This window comes from Carya illinoinensis, chromosome 8 (genome assembly GCF_018687715.1).
Source record: "Carya illinoinensis cultivar Pawnee chromosome 8, C.illinoinensisPawnee_v1, whole genome shotgun sequence".
Taxonomy (NCBI): Eukaryota; Viridiplantae; Streptophyta; class Magnoliopsida; order Fagales; family Juglandaceae; genus Carya; species Carya illinoinensis.
The window spans coordinates 8,112,164-8,123,444 of NC_056759.1; the positions used below are offsets into that span (position 1 = coordinate 8,112,164).

The 11,281-nt window shown below is 36.0% G+C and overlaps 1 protein-coding gene across 1 annotated transcript; it reads right to left on the reverse strand.

Moving 5' to 3' along the window:
- Positions 1 to 2,056: 2,056 nt before the first annotated feature.
- On the reverse strand, positions 2,057 to 7,487 carry LOC122319315 (L-ascorbate oxidase homolog). The gene is made up of 8 exons (XM_043137330.1): positions 7,036 to 7,487; positions 6,827 to 6,936; positions 5,321 to 5,591; positions 4,287 to 4,389; positions 3,342 to 3,687; positions 2,812 to 3,174; positions 2,592 to 2,670; positions 2,057 to 2,499 (listed from the first exon to the last, which is right to left on the reverse strand). Exons 1-8 carry the CDS (start codon positions 7,195 to 7,197, stop codon positions 2,287 to 2,289), a joined length of 1,647 nt encoding a protein of 548 aa, XP_042993264.1. The 5' UTR covers positions 7,198 to 7,487; the 3' UTR covers positions 2,057 to 2,286.
- Positions 7,488 to 11,281: the final 3,794 nt, after the last annotated feature.

Sequence of the window (11,281 nt, forward strand, 5' to 3'; positions counted from 1 at the left end):
ATACATTTGTATACTAATATATATTAGTATATTAATTATATTCTATGACTTAATATTAATATTATTAGTAATCAACTTTAAGTCTATATTTAAATAAATGTATAAATCATTTTTTATGACACATTGACACTTACTTAAAATTGAACAAAATTAAAAAAGTTTTCCAAACCCTAGTGTTGCCGATCTAGGGGGGAGGAGCTTGGCTCCTCCCTTCCATTTCCTTTCCCTCTTCCCCTCTATTCCTCTTCATCCTTTTTCTCTTTGTTTTTCTTGAGTTTTTTCTTCCGTTTTCTTTTCGTTTTGATTCCGGCGTTTTTTGGTGGAGATGTTTCGATATGTTGGCCTCCGGTGTTCGACGGCTTCCACGCGCATCACAGCGGACCTTCAAAGGTGCTAATCTGTCGGAAGGAAGAGGAAGTTCGCCGAACGCAGCGGCGAGTGGATAGCACGCGCGGTCCGTAGTGGGGTGATTGAAGTTCAAACGCCACTGCCTATGATACTTTTCTGCCGCCACGCGCGGCTTATCTAGGACCGGGGCGTCTGTTTTCTTAGGAGCTGACTGTCGTCTCATGCTCCGATGGCAGCGCGTGGAGTGCACGCTCTTTTTACAGCCCCTGTCGGTGCTTTGGATCCGATTTTGGTTTTAGTTTTTTTAATCTCTGTTTGGTTAATGTTTCTTAGTATAATAAAATTACAAGTCTCTTGGACATTAGGTCTGAAGAGTTGATTTTCCTTGGACTGTTAGTCTAGGGTGGTTATTCTACTTGTTTGTTGAACGGGTAGAGGCTGCTTACACACTGTCCAAAACAGTGTGTTGTTCGTCTCACAAACAATAGTATTGTTTGGTGAGGATGCAGCAAGGGCTAGGCCATGTCAGTTACATTTGTGTACTGGGGATCTTTCAGAGGTTTAAGTTGGCTTGTAATGAGAATTATAAGTCCAGTTTGTAATGCCCAATTTAAATGAATGCAATATGCGTTTTGATCAAAAAAAAAAAAAATTGAACAAAATTGGACCGAACCGGATCAGTAAAATCGGAACTATTGGCTTAGGAAGCTAATTAGTATAATATTGATTCTTGAAAATGCAAAATCAGTATATATCAGTTAGTTTCTAAAATTTGTCCAAAACCAAATCGGTTATACCTGTACTTAAATGCTACAGACACTTGATGAAATGAGTGCGCGTTGCTGCATTTATTTTTTATTTTTTAATCTATTCAGATTAAAGTCCCGCTTAATTTTAGATAAATATTTTAACAACAAAAATATCATATAAAAGTTAAATTGATAATAATACACTTATCTTTACAATTATGTTATAACTTGTTTTAAATTGAGTAATGTAATATATAATTTTAAGACATGCAAGCATAGTGCACTCCTTTGATAAATATAATTGTGCCATTTCATTACAAAATAATTTTAATATTACATAACTACTTTTCATTTTAAGTAAAGTTTTTATTGTAAAGTAGATCTAACAGATCACATGAAAATACATCAATTTGTAACTTTTGTATAATCCATTTATATCCATATCACTTCTCTTAATTTTGCACTATAGATATATATCCTTGAAAAAACACTTACAGTCTTACACTAAGTACATGCTATATAATTGAAGGGTAAAGTCCTTTATTTTAATTGGCATGAGGTATACATGTTATTGTTAATTGGAACATTGATTTAAAAAATAAATATCAAGATTATAAATATTTTAATTTAAAAATATTATGCAAATAAAATTACAAAGTACTTGAATTGTCAATGACATTACATTCCAACGTTAATTATCATAAAAATTACATGAAAATTACTCATATGATAAATAAATAAAAAAAAAAAAATCTATAACGATATGAAATCCTGTGATAAAACAAGATTATCATGTGCTCGTACTTTAAAAATATCGAATAATTACTAAATATTCATATTTTTAAGCTCGAACACAATAATTATGGTTTAAAAAAATCATCAAATAAAATGGGTATCTCAGTATAAGAAACCCAACAAGAATTGATAATGAAGAACATCACCTTAATTCATATATATATATATATATATATATATATATATATAGTTCTAATACAGGTATGAAAACTTTTAAGAATAACAAAGGGGGATAGAGTCTTTCTAGAAAAGAATGCGACCTCGAGCTAAGGTCATTTAGAGTCCTATTGATACATTAGCATTTCTCACATTAAATCACTCAATACTAATATCAAGAAGCAACACAAAATCCCTCTAAGCTAGACAGGCTTTCCCCCTACCCAACTGCGGATTCTTAGAGAGGCCGCGTGTGTCGGCCTGCGGCTTTTCCACAAAGAAGTGCATTCTTTGGAATGGGGAATTCATCTCTGAGTGAAGTTGATGGAGTATAAACCCGCAAATAAAGCTGTTGTCCGAGATATTGTCGTGCCCAGAACTCGGATCTCAAGTTCCACATTCCTACATTATCAAGCGCCACATATATAGCAGTCCATGACTTGGGATATACCTGCACTCTCACCAAGAATAACAAACCATCATGTTAATGCTATTTTGCTTGAATTTCTGAGTTGGAGAAAACGAAATAGTGTTGAAACTCACCTGAGTGGTGCAACGTGCAACTGCATCTCGGAGATTGTATTGGTTTCTACTAGCTGGAGTCCACTGCCCTCCATCCATACTGCGTTAATTGCAGAGTTTTTAGATATTAGTCAGAGCAAGAAAAACCAGACCCCAAAAAGGAAAAAAAGGCAAGAAATGGTTCAGAAACAAACTCGGGCATGGATTCCACATATTATGCAATGTTAATATGGTGACTTACCCAACCACCCAGAAAGAATAGCCATTAAGGTGCCAGCTCTGAATTATATCCTCAGTGTTTTCAAATATAATCTCGATAAATGCTCTGTAGTCAACACCCATCACTGATGTGTCAAGGTACATTCCACCGCCTGTAGGGTTGCTGGATATACTCCCAACCCGGAAAACTCCAAGTTGGAAGTAATCAGCAAGCTTCAAGGGAGTGTCTGCTGGGACAAATGATACACTGTTTACTGCATATCTTTGTTTGCCGTTGACTTGAGCAGCGGAGCTTTGTAGCCTGATGGTCTTGGTTGTGTTAATTAGACCATAGTGATACGAGCCTTGTGGGTTTGGCCTTGGTCCGCTTGCAGTCAGATTAGTCCTGTAATGGACATGATGATTAGTTCCATATGTATGAATATCAAAGTGAGTTTGGAATAATATTTTTCTGACATGATTGACACAAATAAAAACTAACAAGGCAAAAGTGTTATTGTACAAAGTACAGGCCTGGATTAAAAAGAGAGGAATGACATGGGTCTTATGTACCTGATAGTGCGGGCCTGGTTCAGAGACCAGTCAATTTGAATGGTAGGTCCACCAGGGGGCGGACCTGAGACTTTGCCGGCGGAGTTGCTGTAACGAAGAATCCCGGTGGTTGTGAGGACAGTAGAGGTGAACCGAGAGGAAACCACAATGTAATAGTCTTGTGCGGGCTGATCCGCTGTGACTAGAACAGAGTAAGATTGACCAACATGAACATCAAGCGAGGAGTAGGTAACTTGAAGAGTGTGAGTTCCTTCTACTTCCACCAACTTCATCTTGTGGCCCTGAATGCGGAAGTTGAGGGAGTTTTGCAACCCAACATTTGATATTCTAAGCCTATAGGTTTTTCCTGTAAATTAATAATGACAGACTACAATGTTAGGCCACGAATGGGAATCGACAGCAAAATAATTATGGTTAATTCTCACATTAACATATGGATATAATGAGGTGCTCATAAAGTTCTTCAACATTACATATAGAATAATCCATATATACAATTGGCTTCTAATGGACTTTAAAACAATGAAAACACAATGCCATCAAGGGAGATTCTGAGGAAAAGATAGTTTTTGAACTTAAAACATTTCAAGTGGGATACAGATATATGCATGAAATATACTCTATAACCTTTAGTTTTGACCGAGTAAATTTTTTGACCGGCATTAAATGCTTAATTAATGTTGTAGGACTCATTTTCATGTATCTATCTTTCGTTTCGTTTGAAGCATTCAATTTTAAATTAAAAATTAAAAAGATATTGATCCAATTTATTATCTGATCCTCACACCTTCCCAGTGTAAAGAGTCTAACTAGCATGTCGCAAAAATGGGGGCTTCCATGAGTTTTTTTTACTTCCCCATCCAAAAGTTCATGACAAAGATAGCATTACCAAGGAGAATTAACTATATACGAGAAAATCTTGGCAGATTTTGAAGGAGATCGTACCTTGTTCTACATTGAAAGAAACACCACCGGGTCCGCGACCGTTGATAAGGATTCCATCAGGAAAAGGCAGCTTCTTACCGCGATCCAGAATAGCCTTCAAGGCCTGCACAGACATACATAAATTCATTACACACCATGTACAAGCTTGAAAACTGCATTCATGAACTTTAAAACCAACATGTTATGGTCCTGAATGTGGACAGTAGGTGGTGGCCTGTCACATAAATGATAATATTTTTTCTAAAATTTAAATAAACGGAATTTTTTTCACATAAATTAAAATTGAATTATTTTTTTTAAAAATTATTAAAATAATAAGTATAATATCAATTTATATTTTTACTTGTTTATTTGAAGAATTTTTATGCCCAGAAACAAAGTCATACTCCATCACTGCGAATAAGTTGAACACCATTTATCCACTGGGATTCACCGATCCGAATTATCGAGGATGAAACTAGGGAAAACATGTGCGACCTACAAACCAGGACATGGTCTGTGATCTGAAACAATCCATGTCACCATGTGCTAGACATTTATGGAAAGTAACATGCATTAATTGTGTTCTAAAATATGATCATCTGCATAGTCAGCAGGTGCCAAAAGGGCCAAAGAAACAGGTAGATTTGCTGACAAAGTTTAACAAGATGCATCCAGAACAAGGGACAACCAGTATAAAAGGACAGAAATAAATAAATAATTAAAAAGAAAAGAAAAAAGAAGCATGTTGGCGTTTTTCAACTAGTCTCCCTGTAAAAATTGTGGTATTTATGAACCAAAAAAATCAGTAGTAGGATTGTTTTAGAATGTGCTCTTCCTCCAAGTTCCAACAACAAAGGTAGTCAGGAAAACAACTGGCGGAAGACAGGAAGCATCATTAAAAAGTTAAATGTTTTAATATTCACAGCAAAGAACCCCCATGTGCCACCGACACAAACGCAAGGTGACAATCCCAGAGAATCAAAACATTAAAATCCTCGAGTTGAAGATGATTCCATTACCAGCGAATGCTGAAAGAGAAAAAGTGAAATTACCGTGTAATTGGACTTGTACCAATCTCCGATAAGAACAGTGTAATCGCCGGCGGGGTCAGGGAAGGGGACAGGGATTCGTGGCCTGCTAAGGATTCTGATCCCTCCAAACCCACCGGCAGCCTTGTGGAATGCGAGGGAAGGGAAGTAGTAATAACTCCCAATCTGATCCTTGACTTGGAGAATATAGGTGAAGTTCTTCCCCGGGGGTATTGGGCATGTTGTTCCGTATACACCATCCTCAAACGAATTCCTCCTGTTCTGAATTCCATTCCTATAGATACCAGAAACGAAAACAGAATTAACATCTTTTATTCATTGCTTACATTTACAGACCATCTATAATGTATTGTAAGTTTTGCACATGCCCATGTTCAATAAGCACTGAGTTTCCGAGGGCATGATAATGAATGAGATTGCGATCTCAGCTGCCTAATTGTTAGCAGCTTGCAGTCACTAATATTACATGCGAACTCCGAAGAATTATATGCTGCCCAGAGACGATATAAATATAAATTTCAATATTGATTATAATAAAACCTACATATTATACCTATTTTTCTTTTTGTACATGGTGCCAAATTCCGCTCACTCTTTTAGTTTTAGAAAAAAGTAAGTAAATTTGAAACCCATATTAAAAAAACTTTTTTTTCAAAATAATTGCCCTAGACTTTCACATCATAATACTATATTTAACATTACTGTTCTTTCTTTAAACTGTAAACATATTTTGATGATAAAATTGTGCAGATGTTTAGTTTGAACCATAGACAAAGGTCACCATCCTCGGTTTGACCAATCCCTGAAAGAGAGTGGAAGACAGCTAAATCTCTAAAAGAAAATAAGTTAAGAAATATTTAAAAAGTTTCCCACTAATCCGCCCCGCCCATCTATTTCTGTGACTGTCACTGAATCATAGAAGAGTCGCTTTCTGTTTATAAGGGGAAATTACTCCAATTCTAATGCAATGAAATGAATGAATCATAACAGTGACTGCATTTATGAATTCCAATAACGAACTGAACTCCTCACGGTCTACTCTCTTCTTATGTTTTAAATCTCTGCTCTCTATACCCGTGACTGTATTTACTGAGTCCGACCCGCAAAGTTAGATCTTAATCAGATCAATGTCCAGTACACAAGTTTTCTCTTGGGATTTACGTTAAATATGGGGGCCAAAGAACAAAGAGAAAGTTAAAAAAAGGTAATGCATGTGAAACTAACCCCAAAGCATTAGACAACCTTTTTATGTATTTTTGTGGGCACATTAGACATTCTCTTGACCATAATCTAAGAAAATGTACGATCAGAGTTGGGCCTTGTCCGGTGCAAACCAATGTAAATACAAATATGCCCTTAACATTGGCGGTGTCGTACAAGAAGAACATGTAACACACCGAATCTGTCGTTTATCGAAGGGCGCGCTAATCACTGCACATGATCTTTGTTTTTTTTTCGCCGGGGGGGGGGGGGGGGGGGGAGAGAGAGAGAGAGAGAGAGAGTGTGTACCAGGAGAGGAGGAAGGATTCGTTCAAGTTGTTGAACACGTTGATAATGAGGTTGTCATTGGTGACGGAGTGAATATCAGGGCCTGGGAATTGTCCATTGATGAGAATTCCCTACAAGGCGCGCGCGCGTTGGGTGTCATTTGTCCATTAAATCAAACAAACCAAGATCACAAAATACCACCAAGAATCCAGCAGATCTGAGCCACAAACCTGTTGGCGAACGCCGAGTGGGTAAATGTAACCGTAAGTGATGTTCCAGTTGAAGAACTTGTAGGGATCTTCGGCCCCAGCGAGGGAAAGGAAGAGGAGAGAAACCGAGACACGTAGTAGGGCACTGAACAGTGCACCTCGTCCCGCCAAGTTTAGCGGCATTTCCTTCAACCAAGAGAGAGGCAGAAAGTTTTGCGTAGCACAGCTCGGCTCACTTGTGCGTCGTGTGTGAGTGTGTTAGATGGGAAAGGCTGAAAGAGATGGAAAGAGAGAGGCAGTGTTTTAAAGAAGGGAAGGTGAGGTTAGGAAATGATGAGCAAAGCTGCAAATGGCACGTATTTAAGTGCGTTACAGGGGTGGTGAGATGGGTGTGTAGCCGCCAAGAATGGGAGGGAAAAAAAAAATCAAGAAAGGAAAAGAGAGAAGAAAATTATGGGGAGTGTCGGTAGCAGTGGAGTACAACAGTATCAAATGAGATTGGCCTCTCGGTCTTTGAACTATGGAGGTTTTGTTTGGACGCGAAAGGAACATAGAAGAGCGCATGTGATGAGTTTTAACACGCAGTGGGTCCACTGATCACTTTGTTGTGGACATGTCATGTGGTTATGAGCATTTAGGAGCATGAATTAGTCGTCGTTGGGGGGTCTGGGTCTGGATCTGGTCTGTAAAGATGGTATTGTGGTTGAAGTTGCTAAGCCTTTTTTTTTTTTTTTTAAAAGTTTATTGATTAGAAAATTGGAAATGAAAGGTATGCTGGTTTCGGAGATACGGGTTTTTTATTTTATTTTTTTTAATCCATTGAACATAGATACAAGAACAAGAAAATGCCCCATCATTCAGATGTTTTTGTCATTGACTACAATGTTTTTTAATACACATTAATTTTTTTAATAATGTTTAAAATATAGTTGTATCAAAAATTATAAAAATTGTCATATATCTTTCATTTTTCATAAATTTTTTTTATGATATATAAGACTATAACACTCTTCCAACATGCATTGTTGTCAAAAACAAAAAAATAAAACAAACAAAAACAGAAAGAGAGACTTAGAAATAAATTTTTTTTCCCTGCAATTCTACATTTTCTGTTTTTGTTGTGAATAAAAACGGAGGGATAAAAATCTCTTTCTATTTTAGTGACAGAGCACTGGCATTGAATTCGCTATCTCAAAAGTTAAAATATGGCTAATATTTCACTTTTTAATTTTTGACTAAAACTTGACTCTACGTTGTATTAGTTCTATAATTATAAAGAATTCCACAATGAATAGCTTAACTTGTACTTAAACTCATGACCTAGCTAGGCTATCTTTTAAACCTTGCCTGAGATTATCACAATTCAACACTCATAGTCCTAAGTCCGATCACAATTATTTTTCCACGAGGACTTTGACATGCCAATTTCATATAAAAGCATTAGTCACATTTCAACTCTTCGGTGCTCGTGAAGGGTTAAAGTCTTAACAGGATTCTAAAGGACTCGTCCCTGCGTGTGACTTTTTTGACAACACATGTATCCGAAGCATAAAAAGCATAGATGTGCACCAAATGATAAAATAAATCAAACAGATCCATGCAAGTTGAGAAGTCCCCCACAATGAACAAGCACTTGACTTTATCGCATGTGCAATCATTGAACTTGTTTTTGTTTTAAATAGTGGATGATTATATATAATTTACTAGCTTTACAAAAAATACATTAGTATCTTTATTAGGATATGCAAGTTTGTACATTCTTTTTGAAAATAATAAAATAAAATCTACTACTAAGAAGATGATATTTCATGTAGATCTCAGCATTACACACCCAGGACTTATAACATAAAACTACAAATATCATTTCTCTAAAATTATTATACGAACATCATTATCCTTTCGTTTCATCATTAAAGTTTGAAGGTACGAAGATTTCATGTCTGGATGTTTTTGAAATTCATCAACAACCTTGTTGAATGAGTGATTTAATATATGAATTTAAAATCATCACACGACGCAGGAGACATGAATTAAAAAGACGCGGCAGATATTAGAAAAAAAATTATACTATAACGTATTGGTAAGGGGTCTGAAATACAAATTATAAGAAGTCAGCAAATTAAAATGACGTATCTGTCTGGTGAAAGTAGTTGGGGAGTGATGTGTTTGATGGTCCCGCAGGAACCGTCCACCCACAATCAGTGAGCATGTAACGCTCAAACCATACACGCAAGGAAAGCATTGATCATGTCACTCCCTACAGCTGTTCAGACATAAGCACTCATGCCAAAGTTGCAGCTAACTCCGGTTCCAGACTTCCAGTACCATTAACTTGGGAAATACCATGTTTGTTTAATGCAAAAACAATGCTACTTATCCCTTCCTACTCACAAGTCAAAATCTATCTGTATAAATCCTTTCACCAGTCGTCGAATCGGTTGGGGAAGTACATAGCTATGACAGTAAAGCGTCTACAACCGCATCACATTGTCCAACATATGTAACAGCTGTATCTTGCTCCTTGGAAAATTTAGATTTTTAGAGAAGTGCTAAGTTTACACAAAGATTTTATAAAAGTGAACTTACAAATTAGCGTAACAAAACTTGAGATATGCTTTACAAAACTTTCATAAAAGTGAACTTTCACAAAATTTCTCAATTCATCTTATCTCATCTAATCATTACAATTTTTTTAAATTAACACACAAAATAAAATAAACAATTCAACCTTTTTAAATCTCAAAATAAAAATAATACTAAAAAAATATATTTTAACAATATTTTATTAAATTTTCAATTTTTATCTCATCTTATCTGATCAAACTAAACTGCATTAGTTTTGTAAGTTCATTTTTGTAAGATTTGCATGTAAACCACGTATTCTCTTCAAGAATCCCATTAGCTAGCTCCTTCTTCCCACATACACCTATACTCTTACCTATTTACTCCTCTTCAAAACCAATCTCTAAAATGATCATTTTTTTCCCTCTCAAAACTAATGGATTCTATTTCTAATTCCAGTGATCCATGAGTCACCCCTTCCCCTTTCTCTTCACCATAAAAAGCACAAATACTGCGGAATCAAGAATCCTCTTTGATGGCCTTAGTTAGATCACCTCTTTGTAAATAAATGCTTACGAAACCTTTTTTTTTTTTTTCTTCTAAAAAAAGAGCACTAAAAATGTCCTCCAACTCAGTCCTTTGTTTGTCAACTCAGCCCAATTCAAGCATATCAACACTTCATCCAAAATCAAAAGGAAGAGATGCACTTGACTTCCTTAATCTATTACCATCTTTGCAGTATCGCTATCAAACTATCAAAGTTATTGATCCATCCCCAATTTCAATCGCATGTTACAATTTACCCCATTGTTATCATTTGAATGGTAGATAGACGAAAAATAGATAACAATGCAGAAGAAATAGTTTGTGGAGATAAAAGTGTGATTTTCTCAACAACAACAAAAAATAAACCGACGACGACAAAAGCTTTGGCAAACCTCAATCAAAATGCTAAATTACAATCAAATCAACTTCATAGGGAGTCATCTGGGAAGTAGTCTAGAAGAAGGTCTAAATCAACCATAAATACTAAATAGTAAATGCCCTTACACCAATCAATCCGTTTAAAAGAGCCATATCCAATCCCCTATCCACTTATCATCCAACCCACGCTTTTTTAAGTTACACCGTAAGAGAAGTGGTTGGGGATTACATGCATCTCATTACGATCATGCAGGGAAGCTATCCAACCATCTCGTGCTATCCTCTTCCCAATTAATCAACCACATTAAATATCTATCAGAGACAGGCAGCTAGTATGGCCCTATGAACGTCGTCCAAACAATTCATAAGCCCGATTCTGGGCAAAGTCTGGATTATTCCAAAACTTGTGTTTTTAAAATGTTTTTTCTTTTAAACCCACAAAAACAATACTACCCAAACTAATCATAGTAATAGAAGAAAAAAAAATATGCATCATTCTACCATTTTACTTATTTATATTTCATTAAGTAAGATGTGACATATTTAATATTATTAAATAATCATTTATTTCAGGCCCTTTTATTATAAATGGTGATAAATACGTCTTATCATATATAATAAAATATAAGTAAGATGTTGGTGCGGTGTATAGCATTATTTAGAAGAAAATACCAAAGGCCCAAAAACCAGCAGAGTATGGGGTAACTTACTAACCCTCCGACTCCTCGTCATCTTCGTCCCAATCAGAGCAAAACGTAATCATCGAAGAACGTGAAACAGC

Coding starts and splice junctions, on each gene's coding strand:
- LOC122319315 (XM_043137330.1), bottom strand. CDS start 7,197: ATGCCGCTAAACTTGGCGGGACGAGGTGCACTGTTCAGTGCCCTACTA. Junction 4,390..5,320: donor GGTACAAGTCCAATTACACG/GTAATTTCACTT, acceptor ATGTCTGTGCAG/GCCTTGAAGGCTATTCTGGA. Junction 3,688..4,286: donor TTCTTTCAATGTAGAACAAG/GTACGATCTCCT, acceptor ATTAATTTACAG/GAAAAACCTATAGGCTTAGA.